This window comes from Parus major, chromosome 2 (genome assembly GCF_001522545.3).
Source record: "Parus major isolate Abel chromosome 2, Parus_major1.1, whole genome shotgun sequence".
NCBI lineage: Eukaryota > Metazoa > Chordata > Aves > Passeriformes > Paridae > Parus > Parus major.
The window spans coordinates 75,334,495-75,355,563 of record NC_031769.1 but is presented as its reverse complement, the minus strand read 5'-3'; the positions used below and the strand labels follow the sequence as shown (position 1 = coordinate 75,355,563).

The following is a 21,069-nucleotide window of genomic DNA, read 5'->3' as shown; positions in this document are numbered from 1 at the left end:
GGGTTTGTCCTCCAGGCGATTGCTGTGGTATATTCCTGATTCGGGCTCCCCCGTGAAAGCTGATGTAGAGAGCAGAGGGTTGTGCTTATCCTGACTAATGAATGAATGATGTCACCAGGTTGGTTCCCGAGGCAGGAAATCCATCCAAAATAGTTTAGTTTCAATACAAAAACTGCAGTTACGTGCACAGAGTAAGCTGAAAGTAGAAATTACTTATTTCGCCACCAACCTTTCGGTCCAATCTATGGCTATACTATAAAAAGTAGAAGAAAAAAAGTATCAAGCGGGTGTTAGTCCCTCCCACTTCCCACTAAAACAAACAAAATAGCTACTTTCTGTCTTTTTGCATATTGGCTCTTCGGTGTACTTGCCCATCCTAGGAGGGAGGGAACACGAGAACTGCGCTCCCCACTCGCACGCTGCGGTGCGATGCCTGCGAGATGTCTCGGGCATCCGTCCACCCGTGTTCCCCCGTCCCACGGGCGCGCTGCCGAATGGCGGAGCGGGTCGGGACCGCTGCGGGAGTGATGCTGTGGGGCTCTGCTGCGACACGGTGCTAGTGACACAACAGAAACTTGCCCGCAGGACAGAAAACGGGGGCACCCCACGCCCAACAAATTCCTGCGTGTGTGAGGATGCCTCTGGCTTCGCTAAGCTTTGGCAGGAATGCAGCCGTAACATGGCACAGCACGCATGCCTTCCCCCGAGCAACCGGGATTCCCCCTCCTCTCTCCAAAGCCCACTTCTGAAAGAGCTGGCTCATCCCTGCTGTCAGACGAAGCCGTTTCCTGAACGCGCGGGTTTCAGTCACTTGGGCTGGATGAAGCTTTAACTCCTCCCTCACTGGGCTCAAATCTGTGCATAGCCGGGGCACGGGGGAGCGGCGGCCGGGGGCGGCGCCGGCCGTGCTCGCTCGGCCCCGGCGCGGTGGCACCGCCGGGGCCCGGAGCGCAGCTGGGGCGGGCGGGGAGCGGCGGCGGAGAAGTTCAAGTGCCCAAGTTGCAGGCGATGACATCAGCGCGGGCAGGCCGGGCTGCGGGCGGGACCAGCGCCGGGGCAGCGGCAGCACACGCGTGCTGGGCTCCCCACACCCCGCCCCGCGGCCGCCCCAGGGGTCTCAAGCGCCCTGAGGTCGTAATAAAAAACCCACATTTCCTTTGTAATTCCTTCTTTTTCTTTGGGGGGTGAGGGGGTGGGGGAGGCGGGAATAATTTGGAAGTCTGATAGTGTGTGGGAAATGATTACATCAGTCGGAGGGAGGGCTAGGATTGGTCTGCACAGTGTGGTTTGATTCACTACCGCAAAGATTGCGTGTAACCCTTTGAGTGGAGCTCTGGCAGAGTTGTTTCCCTCCCCAGAAACAGTCCCCATAGCAGGGGCTACGTGACAGGTAGGGTACGACCGCCCCTGACGCCGCCGGCATCCCAGGCACCCAGCCGCAGGCTGCAGAGGGTCGGCGGAGGCAGAGAACTAACTCTCAAGAGGCAATCCCCATTTAAAATGCCATCTTGTTCTTCCGACTGCTGCCTTTTACGTGCTGTTGAGGTAAGATTTTCCATATCGAATTATCCTTCAGATTTTTGTTAGACTCTCCTTCTCTCGCTATGATGGGAAGCATTTTAAACACGGAGTTGATTTAAATCTGGGACCTGCACGTTCACCCGGAGAAATAATTTTGCAGGAAGTGTCTCTCGCTTGAGCAGAACAATGCAAAGAGGAAAGCATCTGTATAATTCAGGAGCTGGTGGAGAAGGTTCTTGACTTGTTCTCTCATCCCCATTGATATTTAGGATGTGCAGTGTATGCACATTTGGTTTCAAATCACTTTCAAGCTAGGATCAAAAGAGAAGTCAGGGCAGGGAGAGAAATGTGTAGACTGTGCTAGTAATTGATTTTGCCAGCAAACTGCAAGTGGGACTTCCCTGCTAGAAACAATCAAAAGTTAGAGGGGAACAAGAGAGGTTTTTTTAATCTCTGGGGTCTTGGCCTGCTCCTCTGTCACTGTTCAGAGGCCTCCAATGGGATTGCAATGAAAATTGTGTGTGTTTGACTGAATGTGATTTCTCTCGCCCACTGTTGCCAAAGTACTCTCTCGACATTGTTTCATGTTTCCTTACCTTACACAGCTTTATACAGAACCTGCTCTCTCACTATTCCTATGTATGTGGTCATATTAACCCTGCTGAATCTTTGTTTAGTGCAGGGAGGTGTTGGGGAGGGGGGAGGGGAAATAGGTCTAGGGTGCATCAAGAGAAAGTGTTATAAAGTGAATCATCCATTTCATTTGTCCTGGCTGCCAAGGTGCTTGGAACCCGCACATCAAGAGGATGATGCTTTTCTACAGTAGCTGTGTGGTTTGCCTATGTTCAGAGCTGTTGATCTGTAAGTGTACCCTTTATGTTGCAGGATGTAAAAGTCTTTAGTGAAGATGGAACAAGCAAAGTGGTCGAGATTCTAGCAGACATGACAGCCAGGGACCTCTGTCAGCTGCTCGTTTACAAAAGTCATTGTGTGGATGATAACAGCTGGACTCTAGTGGAGCATCACCCTCACCTAGGATTAGGTAGGGAATGGTCAAAGGGGTGGCATGGTTACCTGGGAATACAAAATATGTGTAATTCATATGAATGTGCTTCCAGACGGAACATTTTCTTCTCCACTGCTTTTATTTGTACAATTAGCTGAAGTCACATACGTGCTTTGTGTGTATTACAATTTGAAGTGTAAAGCGTTTAAGCCATATGAAGTCCTTCCCTTATTTCCCATCCTTTGTTTTTTTTATTATAAAAAAAAGAAGAATTGTCTAATCTTCATGCTAGTGCTCTGTTGCTACCTTGCTGTGTCTGAACCTATTGCAAATAAACAGCTTAGGCAAATTAAGCTTGATCCTTAGTGTACGGTCCTATGAAACAGCTCAGCTCATCACCAGCTGGGAGACCTGGGTGAACAGACTCAGCCTTACATACATACAGTAATGCTTATGAAAGCTTGACATGCTGAGGTGGGGGAGGGGGTTGGCTAAACTTGACTTCAGGCAGGGAAAAAATGGTGGCACCGCCAGCAAATAAATCCATGGGCAGTTTCTGGACCAGAGGTGGTATCTGCTCACCAGGCAGCAGCTCCTCCACCTGATTGAAATTAAGGTGTCATGGTTACAGTTTCAAGAAGGCAGCAAGAGGAAAAACCGTGGGGAATTAAATAACACCCTGAATTGGTTTAATTACAGTACCTGAAAAGATCTCATGTTATTCAGTCTTGCTTTTCCTGTTATTTTGTGGCACTGATTAGTTACGGGTTCTGCTGTGCAGCTTGCAACAGCATATCGCTCAGATAATACTATCTACAGTTCTCCATAGCATACAATAAGGCTTTAAAAAGTATAGCATTTGGAGCATTAGTCGATATACTTCATGAGGAATGTTTGTTCTAGAAAACAGAGGAAGGCAAATCATAAGCTGCAATTGCCAGCACTGGAATTGTGAATGCTATCTGTAGCTAACAGAGGGGGGTTTATGTCTAAAAATGTAATTCAGAACCCTTATGAATAAAAAAAGGAAATGATTTGCTGGAAATGTGATACCCTAAACCAATACTGTTAAACACAAAAAAATTCACTGCTTTGCAGACTAACAGTTAAAAAACCCCAAACACAAAGGCTATTATGATTATTTAATGGTTTTATTATCTCTTCTAATGTAGAAATATATGAAAAAATTAACGTGAAACACTGGTCTATATCTGTGATATACTTTGATTTCTGAGGACATAGGATGAGGTGAAGAATTAAGGTAAAAATCACAGAATCTTTATCTCTGTAGCTCAGTATGCCACATGAACTTCTAAAAACCTTTACAAATTTTCAGTTTTATCAATGCTCATTATACTACCAGGCTCTCTCTTTCTATATTCTCTTTCCCATCATTGCTGATTACCAAGGTATTGTGTAAACAGAAGCCTTCTCCTTTGTAACCAACATCCTTCTCCTGCCAGATTCATTCAATGATGCCACAATTCAGTGTTTGTGACATCACAATAGCTTCCATGGTGACTAATTGTGCTGTCAAACTCTGGTGTGTGACATCTCTGAATGAATCGGGCAGGAGGCTGATTAGGAAATCAAAAGCTTCTGTTTACACACAAATAACTTGGTAATTAACAATGATGGGAAAAGAGCAAGATACTTATCAGGCTGCATTTATATACATGGGGACCTGCCTGCCTTGGACCTCTGTTTCACACTGAAGCACAAAGTGGGCCCCCAGAGAAGCGGGGTGTGCAGGTTGGGGCTTCAGCAGCCACCAAACTTTGTTCCACAGAGAAGGCCCCAGGGCTGTCCCCTGTAGGCCACACAGTAGATCTGTGTGAGAAATAATGCAACCTTTGGGGGTGTAAAGGCAACAGACAAAGAAAAAATATACAAATAATTTTAAAACATGTAATTTTACAGATTTCGCATATTTGAAAGGATGAGGACAGAAAATGGAATAATTGAGTTCATTTAACAGGGGACATCATCCACTTTCTTGAATTTGGGGTCTAAAGTATACATATTCAATAAACTTTAAATACCAACTTTCATGCTTCCGCCAGTTTTGGTTCCAATTTGAATTTTTTATTATTTGGCTGCTTATTTCTAGCTCCTTTGTAGCTTAAATGCTTTCCTGTATTTCAGAGACTGTCAGATCAAGGGTAGTAATCTGTCTGCAACCTGGATGAAGTTATCATCAGCCATCTGATGGTCCATATTTTTTCCTCTAGATATAAGATTGCTAGTATAAGTATGAAACAATGGTGAATAAATACTGAGTGTGAAAAGAAATATGGTTAAAAAACAGTCAGAATTCTGTGTTTCTAGAAGATATTATTTCTTACACAACACATCCTTGCTGACTTAATTCTCTAGGTCATAGTCCTGAAGCTCACCTAAAGAGAGCAGTTCCTTCATTTAGCTGACTATCTTTTTTTTCCTCCCCATATTTTGCCTAATAGTACTTTCCAAAAGAGCTTGGTTTGCAGAACCAATTCATTGTTTAACTATTGGACAGACTGAGGACAAGATCAAATTTTTGAAGCCAGCTGCATATTTATCATTGCATTGGTCTTCGAGGTCCCGCTTTGTAAGGAACCCTCACCTCACTGTTCACTTCACACACACAGCCAAGTATATTCCAAATAAAATGTGTGCTTGCACATAACTTTAAACAGCTATTTGACTGCACAAAATATTTGTGTTCTCACTGGAGGTAGTGGTGTGACAATTTTTCAGCAGATTTTCTTGTTTTGACATATGAAAGTGATTCCTTCTGCACCATATCACTAATATCTAAAGCACGTTGTAATCAGTACTTAAGCAGTCTATGAAATTTGAATTTGTCCCATTATTTTATTTGCTACTATAAGTATACCTAACCTGTTTATAAAATGTGGTGTTCTCCCTATGTTCTATTCCATGCTTAACTATCATCAGTTTAGGACAGGGAGAGAGATCTATGTATTGGACATTAGCAAAAATAATAATGATTAAGACATTCACATGACTGCATGTGTCTGGACACTGAAAGAATTCCTCCCTACCTACAGACTTCATTTTTCCAGTTCCAGAATTGACTGTACCCCTTACTAAATACAATTGAAGCAGGAAAGAATGTAGTAGGGCTCAGAAATATGTGAAGGTTAGAAGAAAGCATTGCTGCAGTTTTGTACCTAGATTTTTTTGTTAATGTGCATTGATTTTCCTTAATATGAGTGAATTAAAAGTGGAACAGTTGAACACAGCACTTGCTTAAATGCAAAATCAGGGCAGGCTATTTCATATAGGGGTCCACCTGTCATTTGTAGTGATTCTCTGATTGGGAATTTTGGGCTATGGCTGTGGCTGTTCTTGATGGAATCCAGCTCCTTTTCCCACCTTGTATCACTGCTACAGATCAGTAGTAGTTCTGATAATTGTGCAGGTTAACTTGGGTGGGGTGGGGGAAAGTCTGTTCCAGAAAGCGTGTAGAGGAGACTAAGTGGGGCCTATCCGATAAACTGAAAGGACACATTTCTGGTCACTTCAACAGCATTGCCACTTGAAGACAGACTGATCTATTGAACTGAACTTAACAGGCTGACATCTGTGTTTCTAGTTTTGTAGCAGGAAGCTCAAAGCAGGGCTGAGGCTGAGTTGCTCGTGTGTCAAGTTTATCCCATTTGTACCAACTGAGTATGAATTACCAAGCACTTGCCAAGTGTTCAACTTCTATGAAGTAATAGCAAACTGACCAGGACTATCTTCCTTTTTTTACATGCACGTGCTATGAAATGCTGCACCTTTTCTCCAAGATGGCTTTGACCATCAAAATGAAAATATAAACATTAAATCAGCAGGACTATCACCACAGAATCTCAAAAGGGTCTTGATGTAGTAATAGAATATATCTAAGTTGGTTGTCTAAAGCATCTAAGAATCAGGCACTAAGTATATTTACAGAAATTAAACATTGAAATACAAAACCAGTTGACAAATGTTCATCTATATTTCATTTCCTCAGAACAGAATAAACAGTTTGTGCCTGACAAGCAGTTTTTAAAGTGTTAGAAAAGTGAAGACCACAATTTTGGGTGGTGGTAGAACAAGACTGTAACAGGACGTGGTCTTTTGGGGGTTCATACTGTGATGAAGCTTCATACCAATGTAATTCAATGTTTTTTGGAAGAAACATAGTTTAAGAAATAGACTCTTCACCCTCATAGGCCCACAGTCTTCATCACAATGTAAAGGAGAATTGACTTCATTTATTACTTAAAATCTGTGATAATAGAACCACATTAGCAATACCTGACACTTCATCTGCAAAGCCCCTAGAAATGTGTAGGTTTAGGTGATGGATGTTGAGGTGGCACCAAATGTCCTTTATTAACAGCCACCCAGTAGCAGTATTGTTGTGCACATTAGTCAAAGAACTACCCCTTCAAAATGGTGTTATGCCTTATGCACTAAGAAATAGCTCTTTGTTTGAGAGCAACCACTATGGAGGGTTCTCAATGTTAACCCCTTTGAAAACACAATCTGTAGCAAGGCTAGACATTACAAATGCACAGTAAATGCTGAAGTCATCCATGAGCTGGTGATGACTGACAGCATAAGTGCAGGTGAAAAAGATGATGGGATCATTTAGTCATAGGTTAAATTTTCAGTTGAAGAATGCCACATAATCTGCTGAGTTGAATAATTCAACTGATATTCCAGAGTTTGCTCTTTTTGAGATGCCAATGACTGCTTGCTTTCTATCCTGAAAACACCAAAAAAACTTGGGTCGCACCCTGGCATACCATACTGTAGGAATACAAGGATTGAAGGAACACAAAAGTGGGGAAGCTTCTTTGGTCACCAAGTCACAGGCATTTTGCTTAAAGCTTTGCAAAAGTTATGTTTTGTTTGACCTAATTTTTAAATTTTGTATAAGGCATGAAAGCACTGACTAGTTAAAACTTTTGTAAAATACCTAAATATCTTCTCAGAAAGTTCTGAACACTTGTCAAGATAATGAGTTCATTAAGTAGTGCACACTTAGCCAATTGCCTTCTTTCGAGTTACTGCTTTCAGTGAATTGGGTTTGTTAAGCTATCTGTACATGCTTTGATGTGCCATTCTTTTGACCAGAGAAGTGGTGGTTCTGGGGAGTTACCTTGTAACCAAATCTAGAGCAGAAAATTGCCCTGTCATGTGTACAAAACATTTGTCTCTGTCAGTATTCCTGTAAAGTAGATCCTGTGACCTCTTTCATAATAAACCCCATTGTCTAGCATTTACAATAAAGGCCTGAAGTTCACCTTGAAATGAACTGGTTTTATAGAGTATGATCAAATACAACACTGTATTTCTGTGATAGTTCAAGACCTAACAGTGGCCTTTCTGTAACTTTTTTACCCCTTAAACCTGTCCAGTTTGAGAGCAAAAAACTAGTGCCAAAAGAGGTTTGTCTGTACTATTGTAAGTGCACACACACAAAAAATCTATTCCTTTCTCAAAAGTCTGTGCTTATAAAGCCCTGATATAGGAATTCCTTTAAGAACACTGCCATATAATGTTAAACTTTGTAATACATTACAAAGTAAAGTATTGGCATTATGGTTTGAAAGCTAGAATGTGTTTTGCTAATTTCTTAAAAGGTAATGGAATTACACTGTGTTGTTTTAACTTCTGTTCTTAGTTGGTCTCACTCCTGCTGGTTGGCTGTGTGTTAACATCATGTTCTTTTTCCACAGAGAGGTGCTTGGAAGATCATGAGCTCATAGTTCAAGTTGAATCCACAATGGGAAGTGAAAGTAAATTTTTGTTCAGGAAGAATTACGCAAAATACGAATTTTTCAAAAATCCCATGGTGAGTCTCATTACTTAGCTGTTTACACCACAGAGGGGTGGATTGCAATAACATTGCTGGGCACTGTTATGTCTTAAACATTTGTTATTAAAACAAAACAGTCAACCAACTAACAGAATTCTTTCCAAAGAAATTTTAACCAATGTTTAAATTCCTTGTACTTTCCTCCCAGCCTAAAAATCTCAAGTGTTTTCAAGTTACCAAATGTACTTGTTTCAAAGTGTAGTTATGTCAGAGTGACCAAGACAAGGAAATCTTCATTAGTTTAAGAAAAACAATCAGAAGTGCAATTTACTCATTATTATCAAAGTTACTTGATTCAAAGCAAATTCATCCCATAACAAGCAGTATCCAAACCTTTTCATTTCTGACCGTAATAATTAATAAAACACCAAACGCATATGGCTAGTCCCTAAAGCACTTACTCTATCCAAGGAATTCTCAGTTTATTATCACTTAACATTTTTTCACCTTAGGCTGTGCTTTACTAATGTGATCTGCCTTCTTTAGTGATCACGGTAGATTGCCCTCTCTATGTCCTTGGTATACCCATGCTTGAAAAGTAGTGTATGCCATAGCTGTACCAAATTCTTGGATTTGTTAGATCCTTTGAACCTTGTAATTTTAAGTTGGTTACTGTGTAACTGCTTATCTGAGGATGATTTTTTCACAATGTTGGAGCAGACTGTTGGCATGAACCAATGTCAGCTGGTGGGACCCTCGAGATACCTGAGAAAGGGTAATCCAGAGGTGGTTAGATAAGAACAGATTTTGGGTCTGTCAGGCATCTGTGGTGCGAGAAGAAAAAAAGATACACAAGGTCATATTTAAACTCATTGCTGAAGTAACTGGGGGTGATAAATTAGTAACTTTCCTCATAGATACAAGTGCACAGTTGCTGCATCCTCACATGTGTGCTTGCATGTACATTTGTCATCTGCTGGTACTTATTTCAGAGTCTGTGCCTTGACTTACTCTGTGAAACATTTCTGTACACGGAGTGTTCCTAGTTCTTCACTTCTGTTGATCTCACCATCTGATAAGCTATGAACATCTGAGTGTTGTACAGAAGTTTTAGTATCATAGGAGCCAGTGCATTAGTTTCATGTGGTATATTTTAATTAATAACAGAACATGGGAGTAAAACCCAGAATGCTTGGCATTCAGTCCCAGGCTCCTGCAATCCCAGAATAAATCATTCTTGTGGTGTAAGAATGTGAAGGCTCCCTATCCGTTGCATTAGCTGTTGCCATATGGCAGTTTCTACTCAAGAGATGCTGGTAAATGCTAGCTTTCATAACTCATTGTGCAGCTTACCTGGCAGAAGGGTGATTCCTCTTCAGCCCTTCTCTTTATGCCCTAAAGACTGAAATTTATATTGCCTGAAGAGTGACAAATATTCTAAACTGGAAATGTTTTTGTTGTGATTCATCTTGCTATAATCAGTCATTGCTTTATTCCAGGCATTTCTGTATGTCTCCATGCTTCAAATAATGTTAAAAAACTTCAAGAATGATTTCATGTCATTGCTGTGTATAGTAAATTCAGTGTACCAAATTACAAAGAAATTTTAAAACATAGCAGATAAAAGGGGAATTGGAGGAATAAATCTGAAGTCACGTCATTTGTGCAATAAGCAAGGAGTCACTGCATACTCAGCTTGCAGGACCATTCATCCTTTCCTTCCCAAGAAAGTAGAGGCTGTTAGAGATCCCCAAAAGTCCTCAGCAGAAGAAGTGAGAAGAAAATGCACTTAGGAAATGCTGCATATCAGATATTTTAAAAACTCACAATCTGTCTGCATGGGCATCTGGTGAGCAGAAGGAAGGGAAGAACTGCACTTGAAAAGCCCTAGTATTACTTTCTGTGTCAGGGGATCTCCAAATTGATTTAATAGTTCCAAAAAATTAATGACTAGAAGAAAATGTCATTAGTTTTCTGTAAGTGTTTAAATATAATGAGACTTCCAATTGTCTTCTTTTTGCGCCTAGAATTTCTTTCCAGAACAAATGGTTGCCTGGTGCCAGCAAACAAATGGCAGTATCCCACAGTCACAACTTTTGCAGGTACTGTAAATTATCTGTATGGATAAAGGAAGTTTTGGAGCTGGAGGGGGAGGGGTTGAAAGAAAGGAAGAGAATTAAAACATCTAGATAATAGTCAGTCAGAGAAAGACCAGTATAGTGAATTAGCATATGGAGCTAATGTTGAAAATACCTGACAAAGATCTTACCTAGTGACATTGAAGTGTAAATTGTAAACACAGAGTATTCATAGCTACGGTCATACATATTTGTTCCATTAATAACATACTCTGTGGGTATCTGGTTTAGCCACCTAATGTTACTTGCAAACAGTCTTAGCAGTTATATTTCTAGAAAAGCAAATATACCTTTTCTAAAAGGCAGGACAGAAGTACTCTTCTGTATTCCACATCATAGCACAGTGTAGTACACAGAAAGTGAAAAAATGGAAGTGGATATTAGAAGATGAGTTTGAGATGATAAGAAGTTTTCCTTTTACTTTTTGTGTCCTGTATTTGTTCCTGGCAAAAATTAACAATAAGGACTGACTTCCCCATGCAGCCAACTAGCTGCTCTTTTGTATAGAAAAATAATGCCCTAAGAAGTAAGTGCAAGTAGAAATATGTACAAAGTAGTATTTACAAAGTAATCCCATTTAAAGCTCCCCAGGTTAAATTGCAGGGGTGTGTTCCTTATATGTATGTGTTGGTAGAGTTGTGCAATCTGTGTGGTGGTAGCATGTGTGCTGCATTTACGCTGAAGTTTTGTGTCACTCTACAGTTTCTTGCTTGCTCATAAAGGAGCTTTGGTGGTAGCATAGTTGGTTGTTCTTCAAGGATGGTGCTGGAGGGTGGGCTACCTCTCTGAACAGTAACTGATTCACTTAAATCTCTCAATTTTAGCACTCCAATCTATGTCCCATAGTCTAAATCCTTTTAACTTCACTTGTTTTCTCAACCTGTGAACATTCAACTCCAGAGCCAGATTAAAACACAGTTTGTTAAAGAAGTGCTGTACTAAGAACATTACGACCATGATGCCTGGAAGACAGTGTCATGAATAACAGGCAAATTATAAATCAAAAGTGCAAATATATGAAGAATATAAACTACAAGTAAATGATTTTAGCTTGATTTCTGTCATTTTGCATGTTTGCAAATACGCACTGACTCTCTGTTTGAAGACAAGTTTCCACTAACTTCTCATCCAGTGCACACATTTTATCTCATAACCATACCAAAGTCAATTAAATTCTGGTTCCAGATTCACTGAGAAGAATTTTAAACATTAGCATCCACTTACAGCTGGGAAATAAGCAAACAAAATAAATCAAGCCAATTTCTGGAATTTTAAATGAAAGTCATGTGCAGTGAGGTTGTAATCAGAAACCAAAACTGGTGTGGACTGGCATTGCCACAGGCTGGTAGGAACAGAGGTCTTCACACCTTGGACCCTTCTTCCTGTGGTTTAAGTGGAGAATTGAATTTGCTTAATTTAATACAAGCAGTAAGACTCCCCAAAAGAGCAAGATGTTCTTAAAGATGGAAAAGTTTTTAGGGTAACTCAAGTGGTAGCAAAAGGAAAACCATACAGCCTCATGAGATATGAGTTTGCTTTGGGGAAGGATCAGAAAGGTACAGTCCTGGAGAAGCAGAAGTCATGGGGGTTAACAACACAAGAGGGTGGTGGGAAAAAGGGTGAGCATGTTCCCTCTAGTTCATTGTTTATCCATAAAAAACCTATTTTCATTAAAATTTTTATTAAGTACTTATTTTTTATAAAAAACAAAACCTTTTTTCAGAATTTCAATGGCCGTTGTAATTTACTGAAGGTAAGCCTCCTGCAGCCTAGTAGCTATTAAACATGTTGCATCTGAGGCCACCTCATACACTGAGCACTTTCACTGGTTTTAATTACACACATAATAGGAAAGAATATTAAATATCATCTCATGATATTATGTACTACATTAATAGCTAGTATTTTTAATCATGACAATAGCATTAAAACCAGTGGGATCTGTTTTCCCTAGTCTCAACCTGGCTCAGACATGCAAAAAACCTTGGCACCTTGGTTTACTTTTGTTTTAACTGAATTGACAGAAAGAATCTATTCTCCTTTTGGTCTTCCCCTTTCACAGCTGAGAAGTGGATTCATAGTACATATAGCAAGAAAATTGATTGTTCTTTCACATTCTATTAGATGAGATGAGGAGGAGAACTGGAGAAAAAAATTAGGGTTTCATGTAAACAAGAACTCTTGAAACAGGGCACTGTTTTTGGTTTTGTTTCCTGTGGACATTGTCCACATCTAAACACTGCTTTGAAGAATTGCAGAGACATCTAGGCCAACCAAGTTTATGCATTTTTCTTCATACTTGTTGTATTTATTAATTTGGCATTTAACTTTCGATCAAGCCCTCTGTCATTTAAAAACCTGTCCTGTTGTAATAAGGGAACAATCCATCAGTTCTCCTACCATAATTAATTCTTCCTTCCTGTGATATATCACAAATCAAATTATTTTGTATGTGGTTCCTTTTGTCAAGAACTTAAATGCTTCTCAATCCTGGTACAATTGCTGGCACTTACTTTATTGCTTTACATTTCATTTTCAGTTAAATACTCTGTTGTCTGGTATACCTCTTGTCTTGGGATAACTTTAAATCCTGAAATAGCCTCTTCCCTTTCAAAAACTCTAGGATAAAGGTGGAGATTTTGGCCAATGTTTCCAAGTTAGACAATTTGCCAAAATTGCTGTGACATGATACTATTTTAAGAATTGATAAGCTTACTTTCTCTTCAGGCAAGGTGCAAAACAAATGGGGATACAGAGAAGCAATAGCTTTTTTTGAGATTTAAGTCTTGATGCAGAGAATAGGAGGATGTCAGGTGCTGGAGGAGATTGCCAGGTAGACGCAATGGAGGAACAGGAATATATGTTTTGATCATAAATCAGATTAAACATCTAGGTCAGTTTAAGCGTAGTGTGAAGCTGCACCTGCAGTCAGCAAAGTGGTTTGCCATTTTCTTCTCCATTCTGCAAATACAATGACAGTTTTATAATTCATCCATAGGATACAATGTTCATCTACATTTTCCTCTCCAACAGAACTTTTTAAACTCCAGTAGCTGCCCTGAAATTCAAGGTTTCTTGCATGTGAAAGATCTGGGTAGGAAATCATGGAAGAAACTGTTTATGTGTTTGAGGAGATCAGGACTTTATTGTTCTACAAAAGGAACTTCAAAGGTAAGATTGAAAATAAGTTGCACAGTACTAGCATGTGAAAGTATTTTCTGCTTTTACAATGGGTATTTTTTGCTGGTTTTTAAAATCTTCACACGGTGTTCCCTTTTTGTGTGCCATAGAAAAAGATAAGTAAGGCATGATCAAATGACAGTCGAGCCCTGAGCTCTCAATGCCTGAACACAGCTGTACAGTTTCATTATACAAAATAAAAACAAACCAGCCAAGCAATATCATTATGGTCACTGAAGTTGTGCTAACCTTCAGATTTCTCTGGACCAATGTAATAGGCCAGATCATTTTTAATGTGAGGGGTTTGCATAAGTATTTTGTGAGCTTCCTGTACCAAGCATTTTCTGCTAGTAGCCTGGTATTTAAGGGGTGTGTGCCATAGCCACTTGAGGCTGCATAGGAGAGGAGCAGTGTTTGAGCACTGCCCTCTGTTGGAGGCTGGGCTTGAGAGACTGCAGAGCTTGCACAACATTTTCCAAAACCTTTCACTTACCTCTGCTAAATCATGTTATTTCCCCAGGAGCCAAGACATTTGCAATTGTTGGCTGACCTGGAAGACAGCAATATCTTCTCGTTGATAGCTGGCAAGAAGTTGTACAATGCCCCTGCAGAGTATGGATTTTGTATAAAGGTAAATCTTCTCACTGAGTTCTTCCAAATCCCAGACAGTGTTGATAGCTCAGAGTCACCCCAACCCCCAGCTAAATAGGATTTCTGTGTAAAATTCTGCAAGCCTTTTCTGTCACAAGGACTTGATCTTTAACATCTTTCATTTGGCAGGCATGTCCTGTGAATCTTGTCATCATTTTATGTAACACTTTTAACACTTTATCTGGTGCTCCTTTGGTTTGGGAAATTTTTGTGCAAGAGCAGCTCAGGGCTGAAGCATGGTGTGCTTGTGAGGTGGCCTTGGTTCACCTCACAGATGAAAGCTTTTTCCAAGTTCTCTAATCAAATAGAAAATTTTCTGTGGGCAGCAAGCACCAAAACTATATAGCAGCAAAGGGTGAAACTCTGATTGGGTGCAATTTTACCATTATTGTGCACCAGAGGTTTGCCTTTATTTAAAGAGGAAGACTGTCTTGGAAAAATGAATATAAGAATAACCAGTTACCTTTGAAGATTTTTTTAAACTGTTGTGCTGATAGATCCATTTGGAAATTATTTCAAAGGTTTGAAAAGTGTAATTTTCTGAGAAGAAAATAAAGCTGGGAGATGGTTTTATGACAGTAGTGAAGTAGTCTCCTACCTAGCAGCCGCTCCAGAGCTAGACAACAAGGGCTTGCTTCAAAGAGCCTGGCTGCAGGACAGATCCTGAACGGATGGAACAAAACTTTCAGTTACCCTCAGTTATGGAAACTTTCGTCCTTCATTTCAAAATGGGGGTTTATAAAACTTCTCCCAGATTTGAAAAAAAAAAACCAAACAAAACAAAAACAAACAAAAAAAAACCACCCCACAAACACTTCAACTAGCAAAACCAACAGAACTAAGTGCCTGGGTCTGGTTCTAGATGGGCTGAGTGTCTTGTTCCTATAAACTGCTAGGACTGCAGGTTATTTCAAGCCATAGAATCATAGAATACCCTGAGTTGGAGGGAGCCTACAAGGATCAATGACACCAGCTTCTGAAAGTCAGGAGGCACCAACATTTGATTTTGTTGGACCCAGCTAAGAAAGTGATTTTCTTCAAAGCATGCTCAGCATCTCCAGAGCTTTAAATTCAGTGTGGTGGGAGATTTTTCTGGCTATTTCTTTAGACTAATACTGTACCTGCCTTTACCTTGCTTACAGTGATTCTAAGTTTACAGTGATTTTGGTTTTCTAATGAAAAGTAGTATCTGACTTCCCTCTAATACTTTAAAGCCAAACAGAGTGAGAAATGAAACTAAGGAACTGCGGTTGTTGTGTGCTGAAGACGAACAAAGCAGGATGTGCTGGATGACTGCCTTTCGACTCCTCAAGGTAGCTAATCTTTTTTGCTTTTACAAAGCTAAACCTAGAGTTAAGTGGCATTTGTTATTTTGTTCATGAGAAATTACCTATATGTTCTTAAATGTCATTTGCTCCAAAACAATATGGATAAGAGCAAAATGCCAAGCAGGCCTGTCCCACCTAAGAATTTAAGCATGGGACTGAGATCTATTCCTTCCACATATGAAACAAGCACCATTTTGGATCAAAATTTGAGATATGTGAATGAATTAAAAAACCTGCTTAATGAGATATTTTCAAGTTATCATAAAGCTAAAGAAAATTCAATTAAAATTTCAAGTTATCATAAAGCTAAATTATCATAAAACTAAAGAAAATATTTTTGTAATGGTAAGTGGTTCTCTTTACCAGAATGGAATGTCTTCAGCAATTTTTTTTTCCATTTTTCTGAAGGTTCTTTTAGAAGAAGTAACAAAAATTAGTAACCCTATGACTGAGTGAAAGTTACTCATATCTGAGAGCACGCAATGACATTTCTTGGTAATATGACAGGAGGCTTCACTGCCTTTTGAAACAAAATCGGGATGGAGGGAACTGAGGAGAAATGGACTATTTTGTCCCCTTTGAAGGAGAGAACTTCCTGATCTTCATAGGAAAATGTGCATAAATTCTGGTTTTGTTCTAAGTCTTTTTCTGAATGTGCTGCTTTGAAAACAGCTGTGTTTTTCTCTCTACCTTTCTATGTCCTATGTACAGAAAAAAAAAAAAAAAAAAGACTTTGTTTTTAAGACACACCAAAACATGATTAAAGGTGTACAGTCAGTGAAAATTAAGGCTTTGCCCCAAGGCCATAATCCTCCTTTTTATTCACTATCTCATTTAGCTTTCCATAGTCCTATATTACCTTGTTTGGAAATTGTATAAACTGTTTCAGTTAGAACATTCAGTAAGCAATGTTGCTCTACTTCAGCACTTTGCTCCTAGGGAAGGCACTGAGGAGGTTTTTACCTACCATCCTAACTACTAGTGTTGCTAAAATTCATCATGTTCAACCAAGGGCTTGATTGGAATTCAATCACCTTAATTTTTTAATAATGAGAAAAGTACCAACTGATAGTGAAATGTATTGAAAGAACTAGTGAATTAGAAAGGTTCTTATTTTTTATCATTATGAAAACTGAGTTTGAATGTTTTGTGTAGAATTTTTTTAAGTTCTAGAAGGTAAAAAGAAGGGAATTAATATGTGTGTTCTGATCTCAACTGAAAGCTTGTGTTCTACAAGGAAAACATGGTGGTAGCTGAGAGTGGAAAAAATTTATTTTTTTAATAAAACTTTTTGTGCATACTCTTTGATTGCCACCTGGCAATCACTATTACTCAATGCAAATGGCTTTGGGAGAGCTTCTGATAAGGAAAATAAGAAACTGGGGTCACTTGCCTCAGTGTAAGTGGTATTATGAAATCACTACAATTTGTTTCCTTGGGCATACATTTGAATAATAATGTTCTTGTGTTTCTGTTGGCAGTATGGAATGCTACTGTATCAGAATTATAGAATTCCCCAGCAGCGAAAAGCCATGCTTCCACACTTTTCCACTCCAGTAGTAAGTGATGAACTTTACCTCACTGATGTATGATGTTGGAAATGATACATAGATTTGCTTTTGCATTTTAAAAGTGGAAATTTTTTTGCTAAGAAATGTAAATTCAGCATTGTGTAGCAAATTGATGTAAAGTTCATGTTTTGCATGAGTACAGTTTCTATGGTTGGTTCTCCATTATCTTAGGCTTACATGATCCACATGATTGAAGAATCTTGGCTACGTCACACTCTTTGAGATGTACGGCTCAGAGACATCTGGCTGTCTCTGCAGAAGCCAGCTTAGGTCTGGCAAAACTGACACATAGCTTTCCTAAAATATGTTGGGCCAAGAGCTGACTGTTAACTACCTAAAAGAGAAGAGCCTATATTTGCATCCCAACTGGCCCTGAAAATGACTGGAATATAGTAATAGCGCAAGTGGGCAACTTGAGCAAATAGATTTTATTCTGAGCCTTTGAATCTTCTCCCTCCCCTGTGGTCAAAAAAGAAAAGCCATCTATTTTTGTGTCTGTGAAACTTTTGAAAGGGGGAAAAAAAATAAGATGTATTTTCTGTGGTGTTGAAGGAGGACTTTGGACAGTCTTCTGAAACCAAAACAGTTTGAAATGAAACTATCAAGCTGGTTTTTCCTTTCCCTGTTTTTTGAAACAAGTGAAAATTCCTTTTCAGAGAAGTGTATCTGAAAACTCACTAGTAGCAATGGATTTTTCGGGGCAAATAGGAAGAGTTATTGAAAATCCTGCTGAAGCCCAGAGTGCTGCCTTGGAAGAAGGACATGCTTGGAGGGTAGCTATCTTCTCTTCTTTTCTATTTTTGCAATCAGTAAGTGTCTATTGAGAGCCAAAACACAGAGTGTGCTATGATTTTAGTGCAGTGCTGGTCACAGTATAGCTTAGCTCCGACCTGAAGCAATCACGCTGCAAGCATGCAGATCTGAAAGTCAATATCCATCTTTAGCAAAACTGTCACATTCACAACAACCTTCTACCACTGCTTCTCTGTCCCCCTAGTGTCCAGAGGAAAGTTGAGGGGGAAAGCAGACCCACCAGAACTTTACTGCCAGTTTGCAAAACCAGTCTCTGAGGAGGAATATGTCAAATTAAATGCTTCCCCACATGGAAGAGGCTGGGGCTCTGACTAATGGCTTGCTCCCAGTAAGTTTAATTGCAGAATATACAAGAGGCAGGACCTCTTGCAATGAAAACTGATGTAACTTGTTTATAGTGTCTTGTGGACAGACAGCTGCAGTACAAGTTTTCCCACATGCTCGTCTTTTAGGGAAAAGGAGTCATTACTGAAGCATTAGCTGGTGCTTTAAGTATGGGAGGGAAATACTGCTTGATTTACTGAGTGTCCGGTGTTTTGCCTGAGCAGAAACATATAAGTATTTTCTTTTTTTTTTTCTGTCTTTTTTTTTTCTTTTTTTTTTTTTTAAGATACTGAGCTTTCATCATTAACATCTGGCTTGTGTTTTAAGCCAACTGAAATGAGCTGCTGCTTGTAGATTAGCCCCCTTCAAAGTTGCATTTCTTTTTCTCATCCTTGCATTAAATCCGCCCAGCCCCCAGTTTCCTGTAAATTAAATCTATATTGCATGTGCACTAATTCTCTTCTCCTGAGGTCTTAGTGTGGATTTAACGGTAATTCATTCTCTCTATAGAAACGTAGCACAAGAATGAACATCTTGGGTAGCCAAAGTCCACTCCATCCCTCCACACTGAGTACAGGTAAATTCTGATGGTTTGTCACCATAGTATCAGAGGCCTCTGTGGATAAAGAAAAGGTACATTTCATACAGACACAGAGTGCAACCATGTAGTACGAATGCCTTGATGTCAAGTTGCAATCCTTATCAGTAGCTTCTATGTCATTAACATTCCTACCCATATTGACACTGTAGAAGGAACTTGTTTTCCTTTGATGGCCCACTCTAGCTTTTCTTTAGGACTAATATTTTGAAACTTGTATTCTGTAAAAATAGACACTCTATGAATGTTTCCATTTAAAAGAATCCAGCAGTTAATTTGCCATTTTGGACAAGGAAATTCAATGAGCGATCTTTTAATCTTTAAAGATTAGAAATAAAAGTTTTCAAAACAGAATTTGTTCCATAATAACTGAAAAACGTACAATATGCAAATCCTCAACATTTCTTTGAGACTTTAAATTTATTTAAACAACAGGAAATTACATATTAATATCCTAAACTTCTTTGAGGAAATGCAACTATTTTCTCTTGCTATTCTGTTAACAGAATTTTAAAATACCATTTGAAAAACAAAGCAATAAAAATAAAATTATTGGGGACTAACTTGACTCTTGAAAGCACCATCTAAAGTGCATTTCTTTATTTGAGATTTAGAGGGACTTGTTTCTAACTCATTAGTTTATACATTGAGTTGTAAGTATTGTTGGTACCAGTATGTTTGAGAAGCTATGAGAAGGCAGTATTATAAGAGACTTCTCTTGCTTACCTAACTGTATATCTGCAAATCAGAAAATATATGTAGATAATGCTTGGTATATTAAGTAGATGCATTTTTTGATACTGATTCTTTCTTATATAGGTTGATAGAAGATACTTTATATTCTGTAAGAGAACTATACCCACTTTTAAAATGTTTGAATAATTAGCATGTGGAAAAAATGATTGCGTGTGTAACTGTTTTTAACCATCCTCTCCCTCTTTTTCCTCTCTCCTCCAGTTATTCACAGGACACAGCACTGGTTTCATGGCAGAATCTCTAGAGAAGAATCTCACAGGATTATTAAGCAACAAGGGCTTGTAGATGGGTAGGTATTCTTGTTGCTCAGTGTTTATGATCTGACAGTAAGCTTTATAGACAAGAGCACAATGTTTGCTGCAATGGTTTACAGGTTTGTGAGCACTTCTGAGTAACCTGACTGTCAAGTAGTCCCCTTATAACCTGCCTGGATTCTAAAAAGTCAGAGTGTGTGTTTGTATGGGTGGATCCTAACTTTTAATTTGAAAAGTATAATTTTAGGAATACACTTAAGTGTCTGTCTTTCTGACAGAGGCAGTCAAGTTTTAGACTGTGTTAGGATTTGAAAATAGTTAATTCTTGTAATCTCCATTGAAGACATATTTTTTCAGGCAAAGCTGTATCTAACCACTTGCCAACAAATTTATGATGAGCCATCCATGCTCTTCTGCATGAATCAGAGCAGCTAATGGTGCTTGCTCACTACTTCTGTTCTAGAGCAAAGAAACAGAAGTACCTGTTTTAGCCCTCTCTAAAATGTCTGTGGTTGAGATTTAAGTATCTTCTGAGCATCTCTGTTTTCCTTATTTATATGGAGTTATGTTTATTGAAGGGAAGTTGCTTGAACTGCATTCAGCATTGTTGATTTGTAAGATGGGAAAGGCATGGTTGCCTTTGGTTCACTGTCTTCATTGCTCTCAGGGTTAAGGTAGAAACATCAATGTTGGCTTTACAGGAGAAAGTGAAGTTCAAACCTGTCTTCAGCATTTTCTTATTCAGAAGCAACATTTATTTTTCTGAAGATGAAACTACATTAGGGAAGTAGAAATTGGTCATGCATATATATATATTTATCAAGCAGTATTTGCTTATTTTTGGGGTGTTTTGTCTAGGCTAAGGCTGGATAGGGGTCCAACAGAAAGCTAAGCAGGTCTAGCAGAAAAGAAGCTGAAAAAGCAAAGGAACCCTGCCGACGTTCTGAGTTTCTAGTTTTCTCATGTTATAATCCTGGGCTCATTTTGTCTTGTTGCCTTAGGAATCTGGTGACCCATCCTTCTTGAGGTCTTCATAAATGTGTTCATGTGTTTGATGCTGTGTTAAATTTGTGCCTAATCAGCTTACCCACTGTGGAGTATGAAAACTGGTTAGTTTGGCCATAGT

At 39.3% G+C, this 21,069-nt stretch overlaps 2 protein-coding genes across 11 annotated transcripts in view; one reads left to right on the top strand and one right to left on the bottom strand.

Annotated features, from left to right (window-relative positions):
* The window catches only part of CDH18 (cadherin 18), a 1,344,136-nt gene that overhangs the window by 532,245 nt on the left and 790,822 nt on the right, over positions 1-21,069 (bottom strand). The window lies entirely within an intron of this gene.
* The window catches only part of GRB10 (growth factor receptor bound protein 10), a 146,822-nt gene that overhangs the window by 120,114 nt on the left and 5,639 nt on the right, over positions 1-21,069 (top strand). For 4 of the 5 annotated variants that reach the window (XR_001525455.1, XR_001525453.1, XM_015653131.1 and 1 more), the window contains exons 6-15: positions 2,407-2,563; positions 8,251-8,366; positions 10,358-10,432; positions 13,502-13,639; positions 14,169-14,279; positions 15,514-15,612; positions 17,109-17,186; positions 17,855-17,971; positions 18,846-18,912; positions 19,891-19,978. Coding sequence is in view for 3 of the 5 variants with exons in the window: in XM_015653131.1 (XP_015508617.1) it covers positions 2,407-2,563; positions 8,251-8,366; positions 10,358-10,432; positions 13,502-13,639; positions 14,169-14,279; positions 15,514-15,612; positions 17,109-17,186; positions 17,855-17,971; positions 18,846-18,912; positions 19,891-19,978 (1,046 nt within the window). In the remaining 2 variants the exon portion in view is untranslated. Of the gene's footprint in view, positions 1-2,406; positions 2,564-8,250; positions 8,367-10,357; positions 10,433-13,501; positions 13,640-14,168; positions 14,280-15,513; positions 15,613-17,108; positions 17,187-17,854; positions 17,972-18,845; positions 18,969-19,890; positions 19,979-21,069 lie in introns of those variants that run through there. The other variant, XM_015653136.1, reaches the window with a different exon arrangement.